The sequence below is a fragment of the Bombina bombina genome, chromosome 1 (genome assembly GCF_027579735.1).
Source record: "Bombina bombina isolate aBomBom1 chromosome 1, aBomBom1.pri, whole genome shotgun sequence".
NCBI lineage: Eukaryota > Metazoa > Chordata > Amphibia > Anura > Bombinatoridae > Bombina > Bombina bombina.
Window position 1 is genome coordinate 762,834,171 of NC_069499.1, and position 18,482 is coordinate 762,852,652.

At 38.6% G+C, this 18,482-nt stretch overlaps 1 protein-coding gene across 2 annotated transcripts in view; it reads right to left on the bottom strand.

Annotated features, from left to right (window-relative positions):
• Positions 1-662: 662 nt before the first annotated feature.
• ATP7A (ATPase copper transporting alpha) overlaps positions 663-18,482 on the bottom strand; it is a 222,137-nt gene continuing 204,317 nt past the window's right edge. For both annotated transcript variants that reach the window (XM_053699331.1, XM_053699330.1), the window contains exons 20-21: positions 17,183-17,285; positions 663-3,980 (exon numbers count right to left, since the gene is read on the bottom strand). In XM_053699331.1, coding sequence (XP_053555306.1) covers positions 3,704-3,980; positions 17,183-17,285 — 380 coding nt within the window. In that variant the 3' untranslated portion in view covers positions 663-3,703. The remainder of the gene's footprint in view (positions 3,981-17,182; positions 17,286-18,482) is intronic.

Consider the following 18,482-nt stretch of genomic DNA (forward strand, 5'->3'; position numbering starts at 1 on the left):
TAGATGTACTAATTTCCTATGCAAATATTTACATTGATTTAATTTTGAGACATGGAGGATTTTAATTTCAGTTTTTTTTATCTCCCCCCATAATTTTAATGAAATATATATATATATATATATATATATATATATATATATATATATATATATATATATATATATATATATATATATATTTGTGTGTGTATGTGGCTTACACTACTTCATATGTTAATCATACCACTATCCACAGTTATGACTGTCCAAGAAAACATGACAATGTTGTGTGTCATAAGACTTAATAACTGGCTAGTGGCTACTATTTAATCACATTACAAGCAGCAAATTTTATTTTAACTATTTTTTATTTTTATGCTCCAAAAGTGTATTGGACATTGAGAAACATGTATATTAAGATTTTGTAGTGTTAAAAATAAACTTTAGAATGATTTTTTTTTTGCCCATATCGCCCAGCCCTAATGTCTAGTCACTTTTTTTTTTAAAAAGAGTAATTGCTGCGGAGATCTAAAGGTTTATGAATATACTTTAAGACATGTTCACTAGCAACATTTGGCAGCCGAACATTGTTGGACTTGTAGTCAAAGATATTGATCTGTAATGGTGCTGCACCTAGTAGAAAATGTGTAACCTGATTAATCTGAAGAAAAAAATACACAAAATACAATCTGAAAATGTCATTATTATGTCAGCATGAAAAGAAACATTTTGCAATCATTATAAATAAAATACAGAAAATACAATTTAAGGAATCTCAAAACTGACAGTGCATAATTTACATACGTAGAAACTTAAATATAACAGAAGACAATAGTTTTTCAAAACACATCCAAGAGACAAGTTATTTGGCCTTTAGCTAACAATCTTACATATTCTAATGTTTACAAAACAAAACAAATATACATTCGTAATATATAAATGTATTTGGCTCTTGTACAATTTCTTTTAGACCTGATCTATGACATGCCCAACATTTTTCACTCTACCCAAATATATGAGTATTTTATATTTAGTGTGAACTTAATCAGTACTAGTCTCAGGGGTTGTTTTCATATGTTGCTGTACATCAGACGACCTGTGATTTTATAGCTCGCTATAACTTTATATTATTATCCTCAGCTAAGCCAGTTTATGCAATTTTAGACAATATTTCATTCCCCTGCTCATCATTCTATGAAACAGTATAGGTTTTCAGGTGTGTCATATATGATCTGAAAAATAAAGTCATCTCACAAATAAATCGAAAATAAAATCTTTGTAGATTTAAAAACAAAAATGGTACATACCATATTTTTCTGTTATCCTTAATGGAATGTATAAAAAAAACCTGCCAAAACTTGTTTTAATATGAAATTCCAGATTCTGGTAGCGAATAAATTAGGTAAATACTACAAACTTATTTAGTAAAATAATATATGTATATTTATCTTTTATTTTAATAAAGTATGTTTGCACCATGCATATTTGTGTATTGTTGGTGCACTATTATAAAGTGTCTACTACTGTTGTGTGAGTACTAAGCGGGACAAAGCTGGCGACTGATGGCTACTTACATTTGCTGCTCCTGATTTGGCTTAATGTATTTAAGCCCTTTTCAGGGTCGGTTAAACACATAGTAAGAGGCAATCATTTGTGCAATAATAAAGTGCTCTAAAGCAGAACATTATTGCACTAATATGTGTCTTTAATAGGGATTCTAGTTGAAGTTAATACAAACAAAACAATTAAAAAATGTAGCATATGGTGATCTTTTTAAACTTCCATGCAGTAGAATCTCCTATGTTAGTACAAATATTAATAAAATATATTTTTTTCCAAAAAACATTCGCACCTAGCTCCAACATCATACCAGCAATGCTATCGTGATATTGACCTGATCTTATTAAATCAGTCTGATGGGCAGTAAAATCTCTGAGGTGGTAAATTAACACCATATTAATATAATACAGTAATCTCAACCATAAGAATTCTACACGGATAGGTGGTTCTTTTGCAGGAATCAAAGAACTCTGAAGTCCCAAGCAAAATTAGGATTAAAGGAACATGATATCATAATATTGAAGCACTTGAAAGTGATGCAGCATAGCTGTAAAAAGCTGAATAAAAAAATAACAGCTAAACATCTTTATGTAAAAAAAGAAGATATTTTACCTCAAATTTTCCTCAGTAGCTACACCCCCACTGTAAAGGAACTTTAAGCAACCAATCCGGATGCTAGTCCCAGGACTTGCAAGGGAGCGTGCCTCTGGCATGTGCAGGCACAGTCATGTTTATTCAATACTCAATTTAAGGAAGTTTATAATGAAATCACAAGATTTCAGTAAAATCTCCTGAGATCACAGTAAAGCAAAGCATGACCTCAGCACTGTTCATGCTGATTGGCTGTTTTTTTCCCCCAACTTGCAGCTGGAAAGTAGCAAAAGTATAACTATTCACAACGCACTTTCTATTGTGAGATGAATAAATTTTGAGGTAAAATATCTTCCTTTTTTTACATAGAGATGTTCAAGTCTGTGTTCTCCCCACAACCTTTTTAGCGGGTACACCACCTGGCTGATTTTACTGACCACCCGGCTAAACTTTAAGCCAATATTAAGCTTAAATTAACCAGTATTAAAAATGTTTGTATTGCAAAAATGATCATTAAATACATTTATCTTCAATTATGCAATTATTTTGGGCTTTGGATAGCTGATGATATAATATTAGAAATGATTACACTGCTCCCACCCGGCTACAAGCATTTTCTGTGACGAACACTGCAAGTGATATTTTTTTTGTCAGCTTTTTACAATTATACTGCATCACTTTCAAGTGATTTAGCATATGGGTATAATATCCCTTTAAGTGTCTGCAGCAGCTGACTTGAATAAAATATGTTTTTAAATCACAAATCTCTAATAATACTATTTAGGGATTTAATTTGCATAAATTAAACAAGGAATTTAAAATCTCTTAAGGCAACAGCACTGAAATTACACGTTAGAGATATCCTTAGCTCTATATTATCAGCAAGATATTTTATAGATGGTTACTTATGGCAGTGAAGACATTTATTACATTACGCTCTAACAGTACATGAGTTAGGGATTATAAAATTCCACAAAATCCAAAACTGATCTGAAATTTGCATGAAAATAAAACCCAGATTTGCATCTTTGATGTATCTGCAAGATTGAACAATGAAAAAAAGTGAGAGCACAGTATTAAAAATAAAATCTCTGTGCATTAAATTATGAACGTATAAAGAAAATTAACTTAAATGTGGGAAAATTACTGAGAAGAAAAATATATTTCAGAAGTGCTATCTGTATACCAGTTCTTTGTTTTGCTCACTTTACTGCCGTCTTTCAGTGCTTTTAAATAATTAATAATCACGTAAAGGAAATAAGGCACATTTACTTGCAAAGCTATCACTTTCGTGTTCATCTCTTTAGTGTCAAAAAGGAAGAAGTGGTCCTTCTTTCCAGAGAAGCATTTACAGCAATATGTTGTATGATGAACTGCATTGTGTTGCAATTGTTGCTATAAAAGGTTTGTTGTTCTGAAGTTGTAATGTCATCCTTTTCTACTAGTGCTGGGCTCACTGTTTTGATGCAGTTGCTGTTGGTTTTGTCTTCTCTTTACTGAAGAATCTCAGTATGATTTGCAAACACAACACAGCTTCTTAAATAATGCAACTAAACGTTGTTGGCTAGGTCCTTCACAGAAAGGTATCTTCCTCGCCTTGCAGGTCTCCCACTAGCAATGAATGCTTGTCTGGCTCATGTAGCGGGATGCTGTGCTGTGAATGCTTATCCGACAGGAAGGAATTGAGTGATGCTCGGCTATAGTTCACTATGCGATCCAAGAGGCTCAGTTCAGGAGAATTTTTCTGGTTTTCCATAATTCCAATATGAACACTGATTTCCGAGGGTGATTTCTGTCTTATTTGACCTTGGGCACGGTTTTCAAGCATCTCTCTACTCGGCTTACGATACCTGCAATTTACCATAATTTAACATTTTAATTCAAATATTTTAAAGTCACTTAAAGAGATAGTGTACTGTGAAATTGTTTAACCTTAAAGGGAGAGTCAAGTAAAAAAAAAACCTTTCATGATTTAAATAGGGCATGTAATTTTAAACAACTTTTCAATTTACTTTTATTACCAATTTTGCTTTGTTATCTTGGTATTCTTAGTTGAAAGCTAAATCTAGGAGGTATATATGCTAATTTCTTAGACCTTGAAGGCCACCTCTAATCTGAAAGCATGTTGACAGTTTTTCACCACTAGAGGGCGTTAGTTCATGTGTTTCATATAGATAACATTGAGCTCAGGCACGTGAAGCTCCTAAGAGCAAGCACAGATGGGCTAAAAATGCAAGTATGTCAAAAGAACTGAAATAAGGGGGCAGTTTGCAGAGCCATAGATACAAGGTAATCACAGAGGTAAAAAGTATATTATTATAACTGTGTTGGTTATGCAAAATTGGGGAATGGGTAATAAAGGGATTATCTACCTTTTTAATAACAAAAATTCTGGTGTTTACTGTCCCTTTAAAGGGACACTAAACCCAACATTTTTCTTTCATGATTCAGCAAAAGCAGTCAATTTTAAGGAACTTTCTAATTTACTCCTATTATCAATGTTCTTGGTTCTCTTGGTATCTTTATTTGAAAAGCAGGAATGTAAGCATATGAGCCGGCCTATTTTTGGTTCAGCACCTGGGTAGCGCTTGCGGATTGTTGTCTAAATGTAGCCACCAGTCAAGCAAGCGCTTCCCAGATGCTGAACCAAAAATGAGCCGGCTCCTAAACTTACATTCCTACTTTTTCAAGTAAGGATACTAAGAGAACAAAGAAAAATTGATAATAGGAGTAAACTAGAAAGTTGCTTAAAATGAGATGCTCTATCTGAATCATAAAAGAAAAAAAATTGGGTTTCATATCCCTTCAATGAGTTTTCAATGACTTGACGAACAAGCAGCAGAGTATAAAAGGTATGAGCAATTGCTCTATTTTTTATTTTTGTATATGAAATAGTTGGCTTTGTTCTTTGACACCACAACCCATTAAAATTGGATGATCTTGCAGGGAAATCAAATCTCCTTATTTTATCACTTTCAATAAACACAAATGCTTATTTATATTACCTCTGTACAACAAAGCCCAAGAACAAAAAAAATAAATAAAAGGAAATTATACACTAGATTTTTCTTTATATAGCCCATATGGAGGTGTTTTTGCTTATTTTTAAATAGCATTGTGCTGATTTTCAGACTCCTAACCAAGCCCCCAAGTTTTAGATGTATACAGACTTTATATTGCTTCTGGTTGTATAATGGGTCTTTTCATATACAGGGGAGGGAGAGGGGAAGTCTGCTCTAAGCTCCTTTCAGTGGGTGTCCCAGCCTAACCTCATCAACAGTGCTAAACTGTGAGCTTCTAAGTAAGTTTAAAAAGTTTTATGCTGGATTTTTATATCAGTATCTGTGCATATTCTTCTTTATAGTACTGTCTATTACATGTAGTTAAATGAAAAACAGAATTTATGTTTACCTGATAAATTACTTTCTCCAACGGTGTGTCCGGTCCACGGCGTCATCCTTACTTGTGGGATATTCTCTTACCCAACAGGAAATGGCAAAGAGCCCAGCAAAGCTGGTCACATGATCCCTCCTAGGCTCCGCCTTCCCCAGTCATTCGACCGACGTAAAGGAGGAATATTTGCATAGGAGAAATCATATGATACCGTGGTGACTGTAGTTAGAGAAAATAAATCATCAGACCTGATTAAAAAACCAGGGCGGGCCGTGGACCGGACACACCGTTGGAGAAAGTAATTTATCAGGTAAACATAAATTCTGTTTTCTCCAACATAGGTGTGTCCGGTCCACGGCGTCATCCTTACTTGTGGGAACCAATACCAAAGCTTTAGGACACGGATGATGGGAGGGAGCAAATCAGGTCACCTAGATGGAAGGCACCACGGCTTGCAAAACCTTTCTCCCAAAAATAGCCTCAGAAGAAGCAAAAGTATCAAATTTGTAAAATTTGGTAAAAGTGTGCAGTGAAGACCAAGTCGCTGCCTTACATATCTGATCAACAGAAGCCTCATTCTTGAAGGCCCATGTGGAAGCCACGGCCCTAGTGGAATGAGCTGTGATTCTTTCAGGAGGCTGCCGTCCGGCAGTCTCATAAGCCAATCTGATGATGCTTTTAAGCCAAAAAGAGAGAGAGGTAGAAGTTGCTTTTTGACCTCTCCTTTACCAGAATAAACAACAAACAAGGAAGATGTTTGTCTGAAATCCTTTGTAGCCTCTAAATAGAATTTTAGAGCACGAACTACATCCAAATTGTGCAACAAACGTTCCTTCTTTGAAACTGGATTCGGACACAAAGAAGGCACGACTATCTCCTGGTTAATATTTTTGTTAGAAACAACTTTCGGAAGAAAACCAGGTTTAGTACGCAAAACCACCTTATCTGCATGGAACACCAGATAAGGAGGAGAACACTGCAGAGCAGATAACTCTGAAACTCTTCTAGCAGAAGAAATTGCAACCAAAAACAAAACTTTCCAAGATAATAACTTGATATCAACGGAATGTAGGGGTTCAAACGGAACCCCCTGAAGAACTGAAAGAACTAAATTGAGACTCCAAGGAGGAGTCAAAGGTTTGTAAACAGGCTTGATTCTAACCAGAGCCTGAACAAAAGCTTGAACATCTGGCACAGCCGCCAGCTTTTTGTGAAGTAAAACAGATAAAGCAGAAATCTGTCCCTTCAAAGAACTTGCAGATAATCCTTTCTCCAAACCTTCTTGAAGAAAGGATAGAATCTTAGGAATTTTTATCTTGTTCCATGGGAATCCTTTAGATTCACACCAACAGATATATTTTTTCCATATTTTATGGTAGATTTTTCTAGTTACAGGCTTTCTAGCCTGAACAAGAGTATCAATGACAGAATCTGAGAACCCTCGCTTTGATAAAATCAAGCGTTCAATCTCCAAGCAGTCAGTTGGAGTGAGGCCAGATTCGGATGTTCGAACGGACCTTGAACAAGAAGGTCCTGTCTCAAAGGTAGCTTCCATGGTGGAGCCGATGACATATTCACCAGATCTGCATACCAAGTCCTGCGTGGCCACGCAGGAGCTATCAAGATCACCGATACCCTCTCCTGTTTGATCCTGGCTACCAGCCTGGGAATGAGAGGAAACGGTGGGAACACATAAGCTAGGTTGAAGCTCCAAGGTGCTACTAGTGCATCCACTAGAGTCGCCTTGGGATCCCTGGATCTGGACCCGTAGCAAGGAACCTTGAAGTTCTGACGAGACGCCATCAGATCCATGTCTGGAATGCCCCACAATTGAATTATTTGGGCAAAGATTTCCGGATGGAGTTCCCACTCCCCCGGATGAAATGTCTGACGACTCAGAAAATCCGCTTCCCTCCTGGGATGTGGATTGCAGACAAGTGGCAGGAGTGAGTCTCCGCCCATTGAATTATTTTGGTCACTTCTTCCATCGCCAGGGAACTCCTTGTTCCCCCCTGATGGTTGATATACGCAACAGTCGTCATGTTGTCTGATTGAAACCGTATGAATTTGGCCTTTGCTAGCTGAGGCCAAGCCTTGAGAGCATTGAATATCGCTCTCAGTTCCAGAATATTTATCGGGAGAAGAGATTCTTCCCGAGACCAAAGACCCTGAGCTTTCAGGGGTTCCCAGACCGCGCCCCAGCCCACCAGACTGGCGTCGGTCGTGACAATGACCCACTCTGGTCTGCGGAAGCTCATCCCTTGTGACAAGTTGTCCAGGGTCAGCCACCAACGGAGTGAATCTCTGGTCCTCTGATCTACTTGTATCGTCGGAGACAAGTCTGTATAATCCCCATTCCACTGACTGAGCATGCACAGTTGTAATGGTCTTAGATGAATTCGCGCAAAAGGAACTATGTCCATTGCCGCGACCATCAAACCTATTACTTCCATGCACTGCGCTATGGAAGGAAGAAGAACAGAATGAAGTACTTGACAAGAGCTTAGAAGTTTTGATTTTCTGGCCTCTGTCAGAAAAATCCTCATTTCTAAGGAGTCTATTATTGTTCCCAAGAAGGGAACTCTTGTTGACGGAGATAGAGAACTTTTTTCTACGTTCACTCTCCACCCGTGAGATCTGAGAAAGGCCAGGACAATGTCCGTATGAGCCTTTGCTTGTGGTAGAGACGACGCTTGAATCAGTATGTCGTCCAAGTAAGGTACTACTGCAATGCCCCTCGGTCTTAGCACCGCTAGAAGGGACCCTAGTACCTTTGTGAAAATTCTTGGAGCAGTGGCTAATCCGAATGGAAGTGCCACAAACTGGTAATGCTTGTCCAGAAAGGCGAACCTTAGGAACCGATGATGTTCCTTGTGGATAGGAATATGTAGATACGCATCCTTTAAATCCACCGTGGTCATGAATTGACCTTCCTGGATGGTAGGAAGAATAGTCCGAATGGTTTCCATTTTGAACGATGGAACCTTGAGAAATTTGTTTAGGATCTTGAGATCTAAGATTGGTCTGAATGTTCCCTCTTTTTTGGGAACTATGAACAGATTGGAGTAGAATCCCATCCCTTGTTCTCCTAATGGAACAGGATGAATCACTCCCATTTTTAACAGGTCTTCTACACAATGTAAGAATGCCTGTCTTTTTATGTGGTCTGAAGACAATTGAGACCTGTGGAACCTTCCCCTTGGGGGTAGCTCCTTGAATTCCAGAAGATAACCTTGGGAGACTATTTCTAGCGCCCAAGGATCCAGAACATCTCTTGCCCAAGCCTGAGCGAAGAGAGAAAGTCTGCCCCCCACCAGATCCGGTCCCGGATCGGGGGCCAACATCTCATGCTGTCTTGGTAGCAGTGGCAGGTTTCTTGGCCTGTTACCTTTGTTCCAGCCTTGCATTGGCCTCCAGGCTGGCTTGGTTTGAGAAGTATTACCCTCTTGCTTAGAGGATGTAGAACATGAGGCTGGTCCGTTTCTGCGAAAGGGACGAAAATTTGGTTTATTTTTAGCCTTAAAAGACCTATCATGAGGAAGGGCATGGCCCTTACCCCCAGTGATATCTGAAATAATCTCTTTCAAGTCGGGGCCAAACAGCGTTTTCCCCTTGAAAGGTATGTTAAGCAATTTGTTCTTGGAGGACGCATCCGCTGACCAAGACTTTAGCCAAAGCGCTCTGCGCGCCACAATAGCAAACCCTGAATTTTTCGCCGCTAATCTAGCTAATTGCAAAGTGGCGTCTAAGGTAAAAGAGTTAGCCAACTTAAGTGCTTGAACTCTGCCCATAACCTCCTCATAAGAGGATGCTTGATTGAGCGACTTTTCTAGTTCCTCGAACCAGAAACACGCTGCTGTAGTGACAGGAACAATGCATGAAATTGGTTGTAGAAGGTAACCTTGCTGAACAAACATCTTTTTAAGCAAACCCTCTAATTTTTTGTCCATAGGATCTTTAAAAGCACAACTATCTTCTATAGGGATAGTGGTGCGTTTGTTTAGAGTAGAAACCGCCCCCTCGACCTTGGGGACTGTCTGCCATAAGTCCTTCCTGGGGTCGACCATAGGAAATAATTTCTTAAATATAGGGGGAGGGACAAAGGGTATGCCGGGCCTTTCCCATTCTTTATTTACAATGTCCGCCACCCGCTTGGGTATAGGAAAAGCTTCGGGGGGCACCGGGACCTCTAGGAACCTGTCCATTTTACATAATTTCTCTGGAATGACCAAATTGTCACAATCATCCAGAGTAGATAACACCTCCTTAAGCAGAGCGCGGAGATGTTCCAATTTAAATTTAAATGTAATAACATCAGGTTCAGCTGGTTGAGAAATTTTTCCTGAATCTGAAATTTCTCCCTCAGACAAAACCTCCCTAGCCCCTTCAGACTGGTGTAAGGGCATGTCAGAACCATTATCATCAGCGTCCTCATGCTCTTCAGTATCTAAAACAGAGCAGTCGCGCTTTCGCTGATAAGTGGGCATTTTGGCAAAAATGTTTTTAATAGAATTATCCATTACAGCCGTTAATTGTTGCATAGTAAGGAGGATTGGCGCACTAGATGTACTAGGGGCCTCCTGAGTGGGCAAGACTGGTGTAGACATAGAAGGGGATGATGCAGTACCATGCTTACTCCCCTCACTTAAGGAATCGTTTTGGGCAACATTATTATCAGTGGTATCATTGTCCCTACTTTGTTTGTCACATTTATCACATATATTTAAATGGATAGGAACCTTGGCTTCCGAACATACAGAACATCGTCTATCTGGTAGTTCAGACATGTTAATAGGCATAAACTTGGTAACAAAGCACAAAAAACGTTTTAAAATAAAACCGTTACTGTCTCTTTAAATTTTAAACTGAACACACTTTTTTACTGAATATACGCAAAAGTATGAAGGAAATGTTCAAAATTCACCAAAATTTCACCACAGTGTCATAAAGCCTTAAAAGTATTGCACACCAAATTTGCTTTAACTCTTAAAATAACGGAACCGGAGCCGTTTTTACATTTAACCCCTATACAGTCCCTGGTATCTGCTTTGCTGAGACCCAACCAAGCCCAGAGGGGAATACGATACCAAATGACGCCTTCAATAAGCTTTTTCAGTGGATCTGAGCTCCTCACACATGCATCTGCATGCCTTGCTTCTCAAAAACAACTGCGCATTAGTGGCGCGAAAATGAGGCTCTGCCTATGACTAGAAAAGGCCCCCAGTGAAAAAGGTGTCCAATACAGTGCCTGTCCGTTTTTTTAACAATTTGCCAAGATTAAAATAACTCTCCTAAGTTATAAACCATTAAACATGCTTATATAGTAATCGTTTTGGCCCAGAAAAATGTCTACCAGTCTTTAAAGCCCTTGTGAAGCCCTTGTATTCTTATATTGAAAATTAAGAAAATGGCTTACCGGATCCCATAGGGAAAATGACAGCTTCCAGCATTACCAAGTCTTGTTAGAAATGTGTCATACCTCAAGCAGCCAAAGTCTGCTCACTGTTTCCCCCAACTGAAGTTAATTCCTCTCAACAGTCCTGTGTGGAAACAGCCATCGATTTTAGTAACGGTTGCTAAAATCATTTTCCTCTTACAAACAGAAATCTTCATCTCTTTTCTGTTTCAGAGTAAATAGTACATACCAGCACTATTTTAAAATAACAAACTCTTGATTGAAGAATAAAAACTACATTTAAACACCAAAAAACTCTGAGCCATCTCTGTGGAGATGTTGCCTGTGCAACGGCAAAGAGAATGACTGGGGAAGGCGGAGCCTAGGAGGGATCATGTGACCAGCTTTGCTGGGCTCTTTGCCATTTCCTGTTGGGGAAGAGAATATCCCACAAGTAAGGATGACGCCGTGGACCGGACACACCTATGTTGGAGAAATTGGTGTATACTGTTCCTTTAAAATTGTATTACTTTATTTTAATTATCTCCTCTACCTCCCACTGGGAGTGTAATTTCTTCTGCAAGCTATGTTTACATATATTTTTAATAGCTAATACTTGAGTATTGACATCAGTATAGAGAAAGAATACCGCAGATAAAAACAGCTATCACAAATGTTAAAAGGTAAAGGAGCTATTTGTAAATAATTTAATACACACCAGTAGGTAAAATCAATAACTGGGAACAAACTAAAGGATATAAAAATGTACAATACATTGTCCCTGTATTCTTACCTGATAAATTTGTTTCTTTCTTGGTAGTGAGAGTCCATGAAACCTTACTCTTGGGAATTACATCACCAGGAGGAGCAAAGACTCCCTACCAGAACTTCAAGTATCCCTCCTACTTCCCCTTCTCTCCCAGTAGTACATATAACTGAGAATTGGGAAAAAAAAATAAGAAAGATAATAGGGTAAAGAGGTGCCGCTACGAGAAAAAAAAAATGGGCGGGTTTGTGGACTCTCACTGCCAAGAAAGAAATTAATAAATCGGCCAAGTATACATTTTGTGGACTACACAAGACCTTACTCTTGGAAACCAATACCCAAGCTGTGGAGTCCACGAAAATTATGGGTGGAACAAAAAGGAAAGGCAGGTGCCTATTTACCAGGAACCACAGCCTGAATGACCTTCCTGCCAAATGCTGCCTCCGCAGAGGCAAAAACATCAAAATTATAAAATTTGGTGAAAGTATGCAAAGATAACAAAGTTGCAGCCTTGCATACTTGGTCTACAGAATCCTCATTCTTGAAAGGCCCAGAAAGTAGAAATGAGCAGGTAGAATGAGCAGTAATTTTTGCAGGCGGTTGCTGACCCACCTCCAAGTAAGCCTTGTAAATAAAAGTCCTTAACCAAAAAAGGACACTGCAGTAGTCATCTGGTCCTTACTTTTCCCTAAATATTAACAAACTTGAGGACTGACAAAAGTCTGTAATAGTCTGTAAATAACACTTCAATGCCCTGACCACATCCAGATTAAGAAATAGCCTCTCCTTAGAGGGACATTGATTAGTACATAATGAAGAAACAAGATTTTTTTCGGTCAAAATTACATTTGGTAGAAAACTGGACACAGTACACAAAACATCCTTATTCTGATAAAACATCAAATAAGGCGGATCACAAGAAAGAGCTGATAATTATGAAACTCTTCTAGCTGAAGAGATAGCCAACAAAAATAGAACTTTCCAAGAGAAAGTCTTGATGTCCAAAGAATGCCTAGGTTCGAATGGTGAATGTTGTAAAACTCTAAGAATCAAACTGAGACTCCATGGAGAAATAGGTTTGAGAACCGGTCTGATTTTAACCATAGCCTGAACAAAGGACTGATTATCAGGAAGATGACCCTTAATAGAACTGTCCGACAAACCCTTGTCTAGGCCCTCCTGAAGAAATCTGTGGAATCCTCACTAAATGGCAGGAATAACCTTGATCAGAGCACCAAGAAAGATACACTTTCCCCACTTTAAAATAAATGTGTCTAGTAAAAGGCTTACAAGCTTCAATCACAGAATCAGCCGTTTAATCTCCAAGCCGTTAAAGCTGAGAGTCTGAAGATTTTGATAGAAGAATGGGCCTTGAGCAAGAAGATCTGGGCGCTGCGAAAGGGGCCACGGTGGAGAACTAGACATACGCACTAGGTTGGCATACCAGGTTCTGCAAGGTCACGACGGAGCTTTAAGAATTGCTGAAACATTCTACTTTTTCAGTCGAGCCACCACTCTGGGAATAACAATTGGGTGAAACAGACATAGATGATATTTCCAAAAAGCAGCTAAGGCATCTATCAATTCTGCCTGGGGATCCCTTGATATGGACCCGTACCTTGGAAGCTTGTGATTCAGATGGGATGCCATTAGATCTATCTCCAGAAACCCCCAACGACCTATCAACTGATCAAAGATCTCCTGGTTGAGAGACCATTCCCCTGAGTGAAGCGTCTTACGAGAAACCGCATCGCTAGGGAACTGCGGGTACCTCCAGGATGATTTATGTATGCCACTGTTGTTATATTGTCTAACTGAAAGCGGATGAATGGCACTGAGCGAGGCAAGGGCCATACCTACAGAGCATTGAAGATCACCCTACATTTTTTATCATGAGGCAAGAAAGCTCCCTTGCCCCCTGTCACTGCTGAGCACTGGTTGTAAAACCTGTCCTGTCCTCAGGCCTCCCTAACAGGCCACATTTTGAGGATATCGGAACTGGAGCAAAGGTGAAATAATCAGATGATTAGTAAACATGGTTATTTAACTTGCTCTCATCCAAGGTAATCCAGAAAACCTGGACTGTTGGGGAGGCTTGAGGATAGATTTGAAACCAGTGCTGTAGAGTTAATTGAATCCAAGCCAGGTCAGAACAGTTCCTTGCCCTTGAAAGCCAAAGATAAGAGTTTAGATTTAAAAACCATGTCAGCTGCCCAATACTTTAGCCAAAGAGCTCTTCTGGAGAAGACTGCCAGAGCCGTATACTTACCATTGATGCATGAATAATCTGGATGAGCGCATCACAAATGAAATAATTTGCTGTCTTTAAAAGATTAAATACAATCCTGGATATCCTCCAAGGATGATTCTAAACAAGATCTGACAAAGAGCTACACCAGAACGCTGCAGCTCCCGCAACAGAAGCAATACTTACAGCAGGCTGAAACAACAGACCCCTTAAAAGAAAGCCTTCCTAAGGTAACCCTCAAGCTTCTTGTCCATTGTGTCCTTAAAATAAGTACTGTCCTCTATAGGGCTAAAGTAGATATGGCACCAACCACCTTGAGTATAGTCCCCCATAGTTCCAGATTGGTCTCAGGAACAGGGAATGGACCTCCTGGTTTATCCCATTCCTTAGAAATAATTTCAGCGACCAATGATCGAACAGGAAAGGTTTCAGGTGCACTAGATTTAGGTCTAAAAATTATGTCTAACTTCTGTACTGGCTTGTCCTCAGCTGGTTTAGAGTCCTGAACTCCTAAAGTTCTAAGTACCTAATTACGTAAGGATCGTAGATGATCTGTCTTAAATTGAAAGGTAATTTCCACAGATTTACTCTCTGATTCTGAAGAAGAGTCACCTGAGGACACTTTGTTATCTGAATCAAAAGGTAGATTTTTCATATTCAGAATCCTGAGATTGTAAAGATCACATGTGTCTTTAGGGGGCGCTGTAAACTATAAAATTCAATTCCAGAATCCTGAGATTGCCTAATAATTGAAGAGCAAGCAGGAGTTCTCCCCTTGGAAGAGGAGCCTGAGGAAATATTCTTAAGATTGCGTTTATGCTTACTTGCAGCCTCAGAAACCACAGACTGTAATTGAGACTTAAAAGTCTGGCACAAATTCAGTCATTCCACCCTGAGTAATGAATACAGGTGGATGTTCCATGGTAGATTTTGAGCTGAAGCCCAGCACATGAGTCTGTAGGACAGAAGCTAGGCAAGAGCTGCAAAGCTGTATAGGTGCACATACTGTAACCACCTTGCACAATAAGCATTTGTGTACAGGGATAATAATGTCTGAGGCACTACCTTCAGATTAAATAACAAGGAGTAGTTGCAGTCCCAGCTTGTTCTATAGTTGAGAATGTAAAGATCAATAACCCCTCTCTAATATAAAATCTCTTATAACACCCTTCCCCTTATAAGAGACCCTATGTAGTGTCCCCCTAGGAATATTATGCAGCAGCCTGTCGCTATACTATAGTGCAAATGATTGACCAAAAATAAAGTGTGTGTGTATATATATATATATATATATGCCCTGATCCTACTCCAGTTTGCACTATAGCCACTTCCTCAGCACCTGAGTGACCACATGCGACCGGAGCTCTGAGTCACAGTGGTGTGAGGGCACATAGCACTTACTAAGTACCTTTTTATACAGCCTGCTGGATATAAGAGTTTGGCTACTTATCCACCATCCAGTCCCACAACACTGTACTGTTATTAGCTAGAGATTCCAAGTGCAGTGAAAATCTGTTCTGTGCTGTAGCTAACAGTATAGGGCCTTGTTCGGATAGTGCATACACTTGGCCAGTGTATGCACTATCCGGAGGCTGTTAAGGAACTTCACAACCACACCCTTGGCTTGCTTGTGACTAAAACTCCATAGAGGAGAATTATATTGCACCTGAATCCCTCTATTCTAGAAACTATCTATTGAGGGAAAATCAATTGAATATCTGTAAAATGCTTAGAAAATTCTTGAACACCTATATCCTTGCCCTCTCCTTGACAAGGCAAAAAACTACTGGGAGGGAAGGGATAGTAGGAGGGATACCTGAAGATCTGGTAGGGTGCTGGTGGTCAAGTGATGTAATTCCCCAGAGTAAGTTCTTGTGGACTCTCACTACTATAAGAAAGAAAGTTACTTAAAGTGATGGTAAATTTATATATATGACACTTCAAAATATAAAACTTTATCTAGTAATATAATTGTAATAATATAATTGTAATACATTTGTGCTAGGTTTTCTTGCTGAAAAAAAACACGTGTTGGTGTGAATGCAGCAGTAAACAGTGAATCGCTTCACAATGGAGGATTCACTGATAACATGAAGCTGCAGTGTGATCTGAGGTAGAACTGCACTTGCGCAGTTGGAATACTTGCTGATGGTGGCTTCAAATGAACAGTGTGGGAGTGTGCAGCTAATAACTTACATAGGTCGCATGGTGCATCCCCTATTGGATAAATCAGCCGCTTGTAAAAATGTATAAAAAAATATATGACATGGAGGCATCTGGGACACAGTCAACGAAGCAACATAAATATTAGTCAATTATTATTGTATATAATTTATATATAATCAAAGTTGTGGGCTAAATGTATATTTACTAGGTAAAGCTTTTATATTTTAAAGTGCCATGTATATGAATATACTATCACTTTAAAAGGGATGAGAAACTCAAAATTAATCTTTATGATTCAGAGCATTTCATTTTAAAATATTTTAAAATTCACTTCTGATATGAAATGTACTTAGTTTTGTTGGTATGCTTTGCTGAAAAGTATATGTACATATCATCAGCAAAGCACTACTGGGAGCTAGCTTGTGATTGGTGGTTACACACATTTATCTCTTGCCATTGGCAAACCAGATGTGTTCAGCTAGGTCCCAAAGCACAATGCTGCTCTGAAGCGGACGTTAATTATGTGTTTAATCCCTTTGTTAAAGGGACACTAAACCCAAATTTTCATTATTCAGATAGAGCAAGCAATTTTAAGCAACTTTCTAATTTACTTCTATTATCATTTTTTCTTCGTTCTCTTGCTATCATTATTTGAAAATGTAGCCACTAATCAGCATGTGCTACCCCTGGTGCTGAACCAAAAATGGGCCGGCTCCTAAGCTTAGATTCCTGCTTTTCAGATAAAGATAGTAAGAAAAACGAAGAAAAATTGATAATAGGAGTAAATGAGAAAGTTGCTTAAAATTGGGTTTAGTATCCCTTTAAGGTTAAAAACAGTTATATGCAAGCAATAGTGAAATAATAAAGAGCATTTTCTTTCCGCACGTTTATGTTCCTTTAAAACAACAGGTAAATGTTGGTGGCCTATGTTGCACGTATGAGAAGTATTAAGAATTCTATTATTACGAAGGAAAAAGGTCCTATAGATGAACAGACTTTACAGCTTCACAACTTCCTTTTACAAAATGTTATTTGTTAAATCTTCAAGATGAAATATAAGGGGAAGCTGTAACCGGATACTTACAGTTTAAGCATTAAAGAAGAAAAGACAACAGAAACAGAGGAAGCAGCCATTGCAGCAGAGCCCATCCATGGCTGCAACACTAGACCAGCGGGCATGAACACACCTGAAATGATGATACATTTTGGTCAGATCAAATTCCATTAGAATAAGAAGACATTAAAGGGACATTAAAGTCAAAATTAAACTTTCATGATTGAGATAGAATATGGGATTTAAAAAAAAAAAAACGTTGCAATTTACTTCCAGTATCAAATTTTTTTTTTATTATATGCACAGTGTATACATATATGTGTCTGTGATTTGCTGATGGCTGTCACATGATATAAGGGATGGGGAAATTGAAAGAAAATGTTAAATTTGTCCTATTGCATTTTCTCTTTATTATGCGCATCTGTTGATTATGCAATTCATATGGAAGGTGAAAATGGTGACCAAGCGCTAAGATCTGTCCTGTAGCTGTACAAATAAGGGGTCCTAACTCACCCCTGTGAATGGAAAAATCAGATAAGAGAGGGTATATACAGCGTCTGAGGCTAAGGACTTGATTATGCAATTCAGCTGTGGTCCTAAAAAACAGATCTCGTAAAGAGAAAATAGGTTATAGCTCTGCAACACCTTGCATATTTAATAGAGATCAATAACATATTACTCTGATAAACACAGCTATCTTTTGAGATCTTCTGAGGTGGATGTACACTACCAAAAAGCTTTTGCAGTCAGAAGGTTTTATTAATGATTGTAACACTGAAAATTACAATGTTGACAATTCCCACGTGAAATAATATAAGGTGATGGTAAACTTTCTCCTTTGTATAAACAGATCCGGAATGTTAGAGATATTTTAGATGGAGTTTAATTCATCAATAATGAAAATACACTAACTTTTTTTTGGTGAGCTAAAGCCTTGAACTGTTGTCCACTTGCACTCTAGCTACAAACAAATTGTGTGTCATATGGCTAGAGTGCCGACCGCACAGGGTATTTCAATTTCAGAGCTACCCTAAAAAATAAGTTAAAGAGTATCTTCATTACAACTGATGAATTAATGTCCATCTAAAATATTGTTGGTTTATACAAAGGGGAAATTTTACCATCACTTTCAATTTGCACTTTTTTTAAAGAATAAAAGCTAAGGTATGTTCAAGGAAAACTAAAACGTAACATATTTGAGAAAACATATTAACCCCTTAACGACCGAGGACGTGCAGGGTACGTCCTCAAAAAAAAGGCAGTTAACGCCTGAGAACGTACCCTGCACGTCCTCGTGTGGAAAGCAGCTGGAAGAGATCCTGCTTGCTTC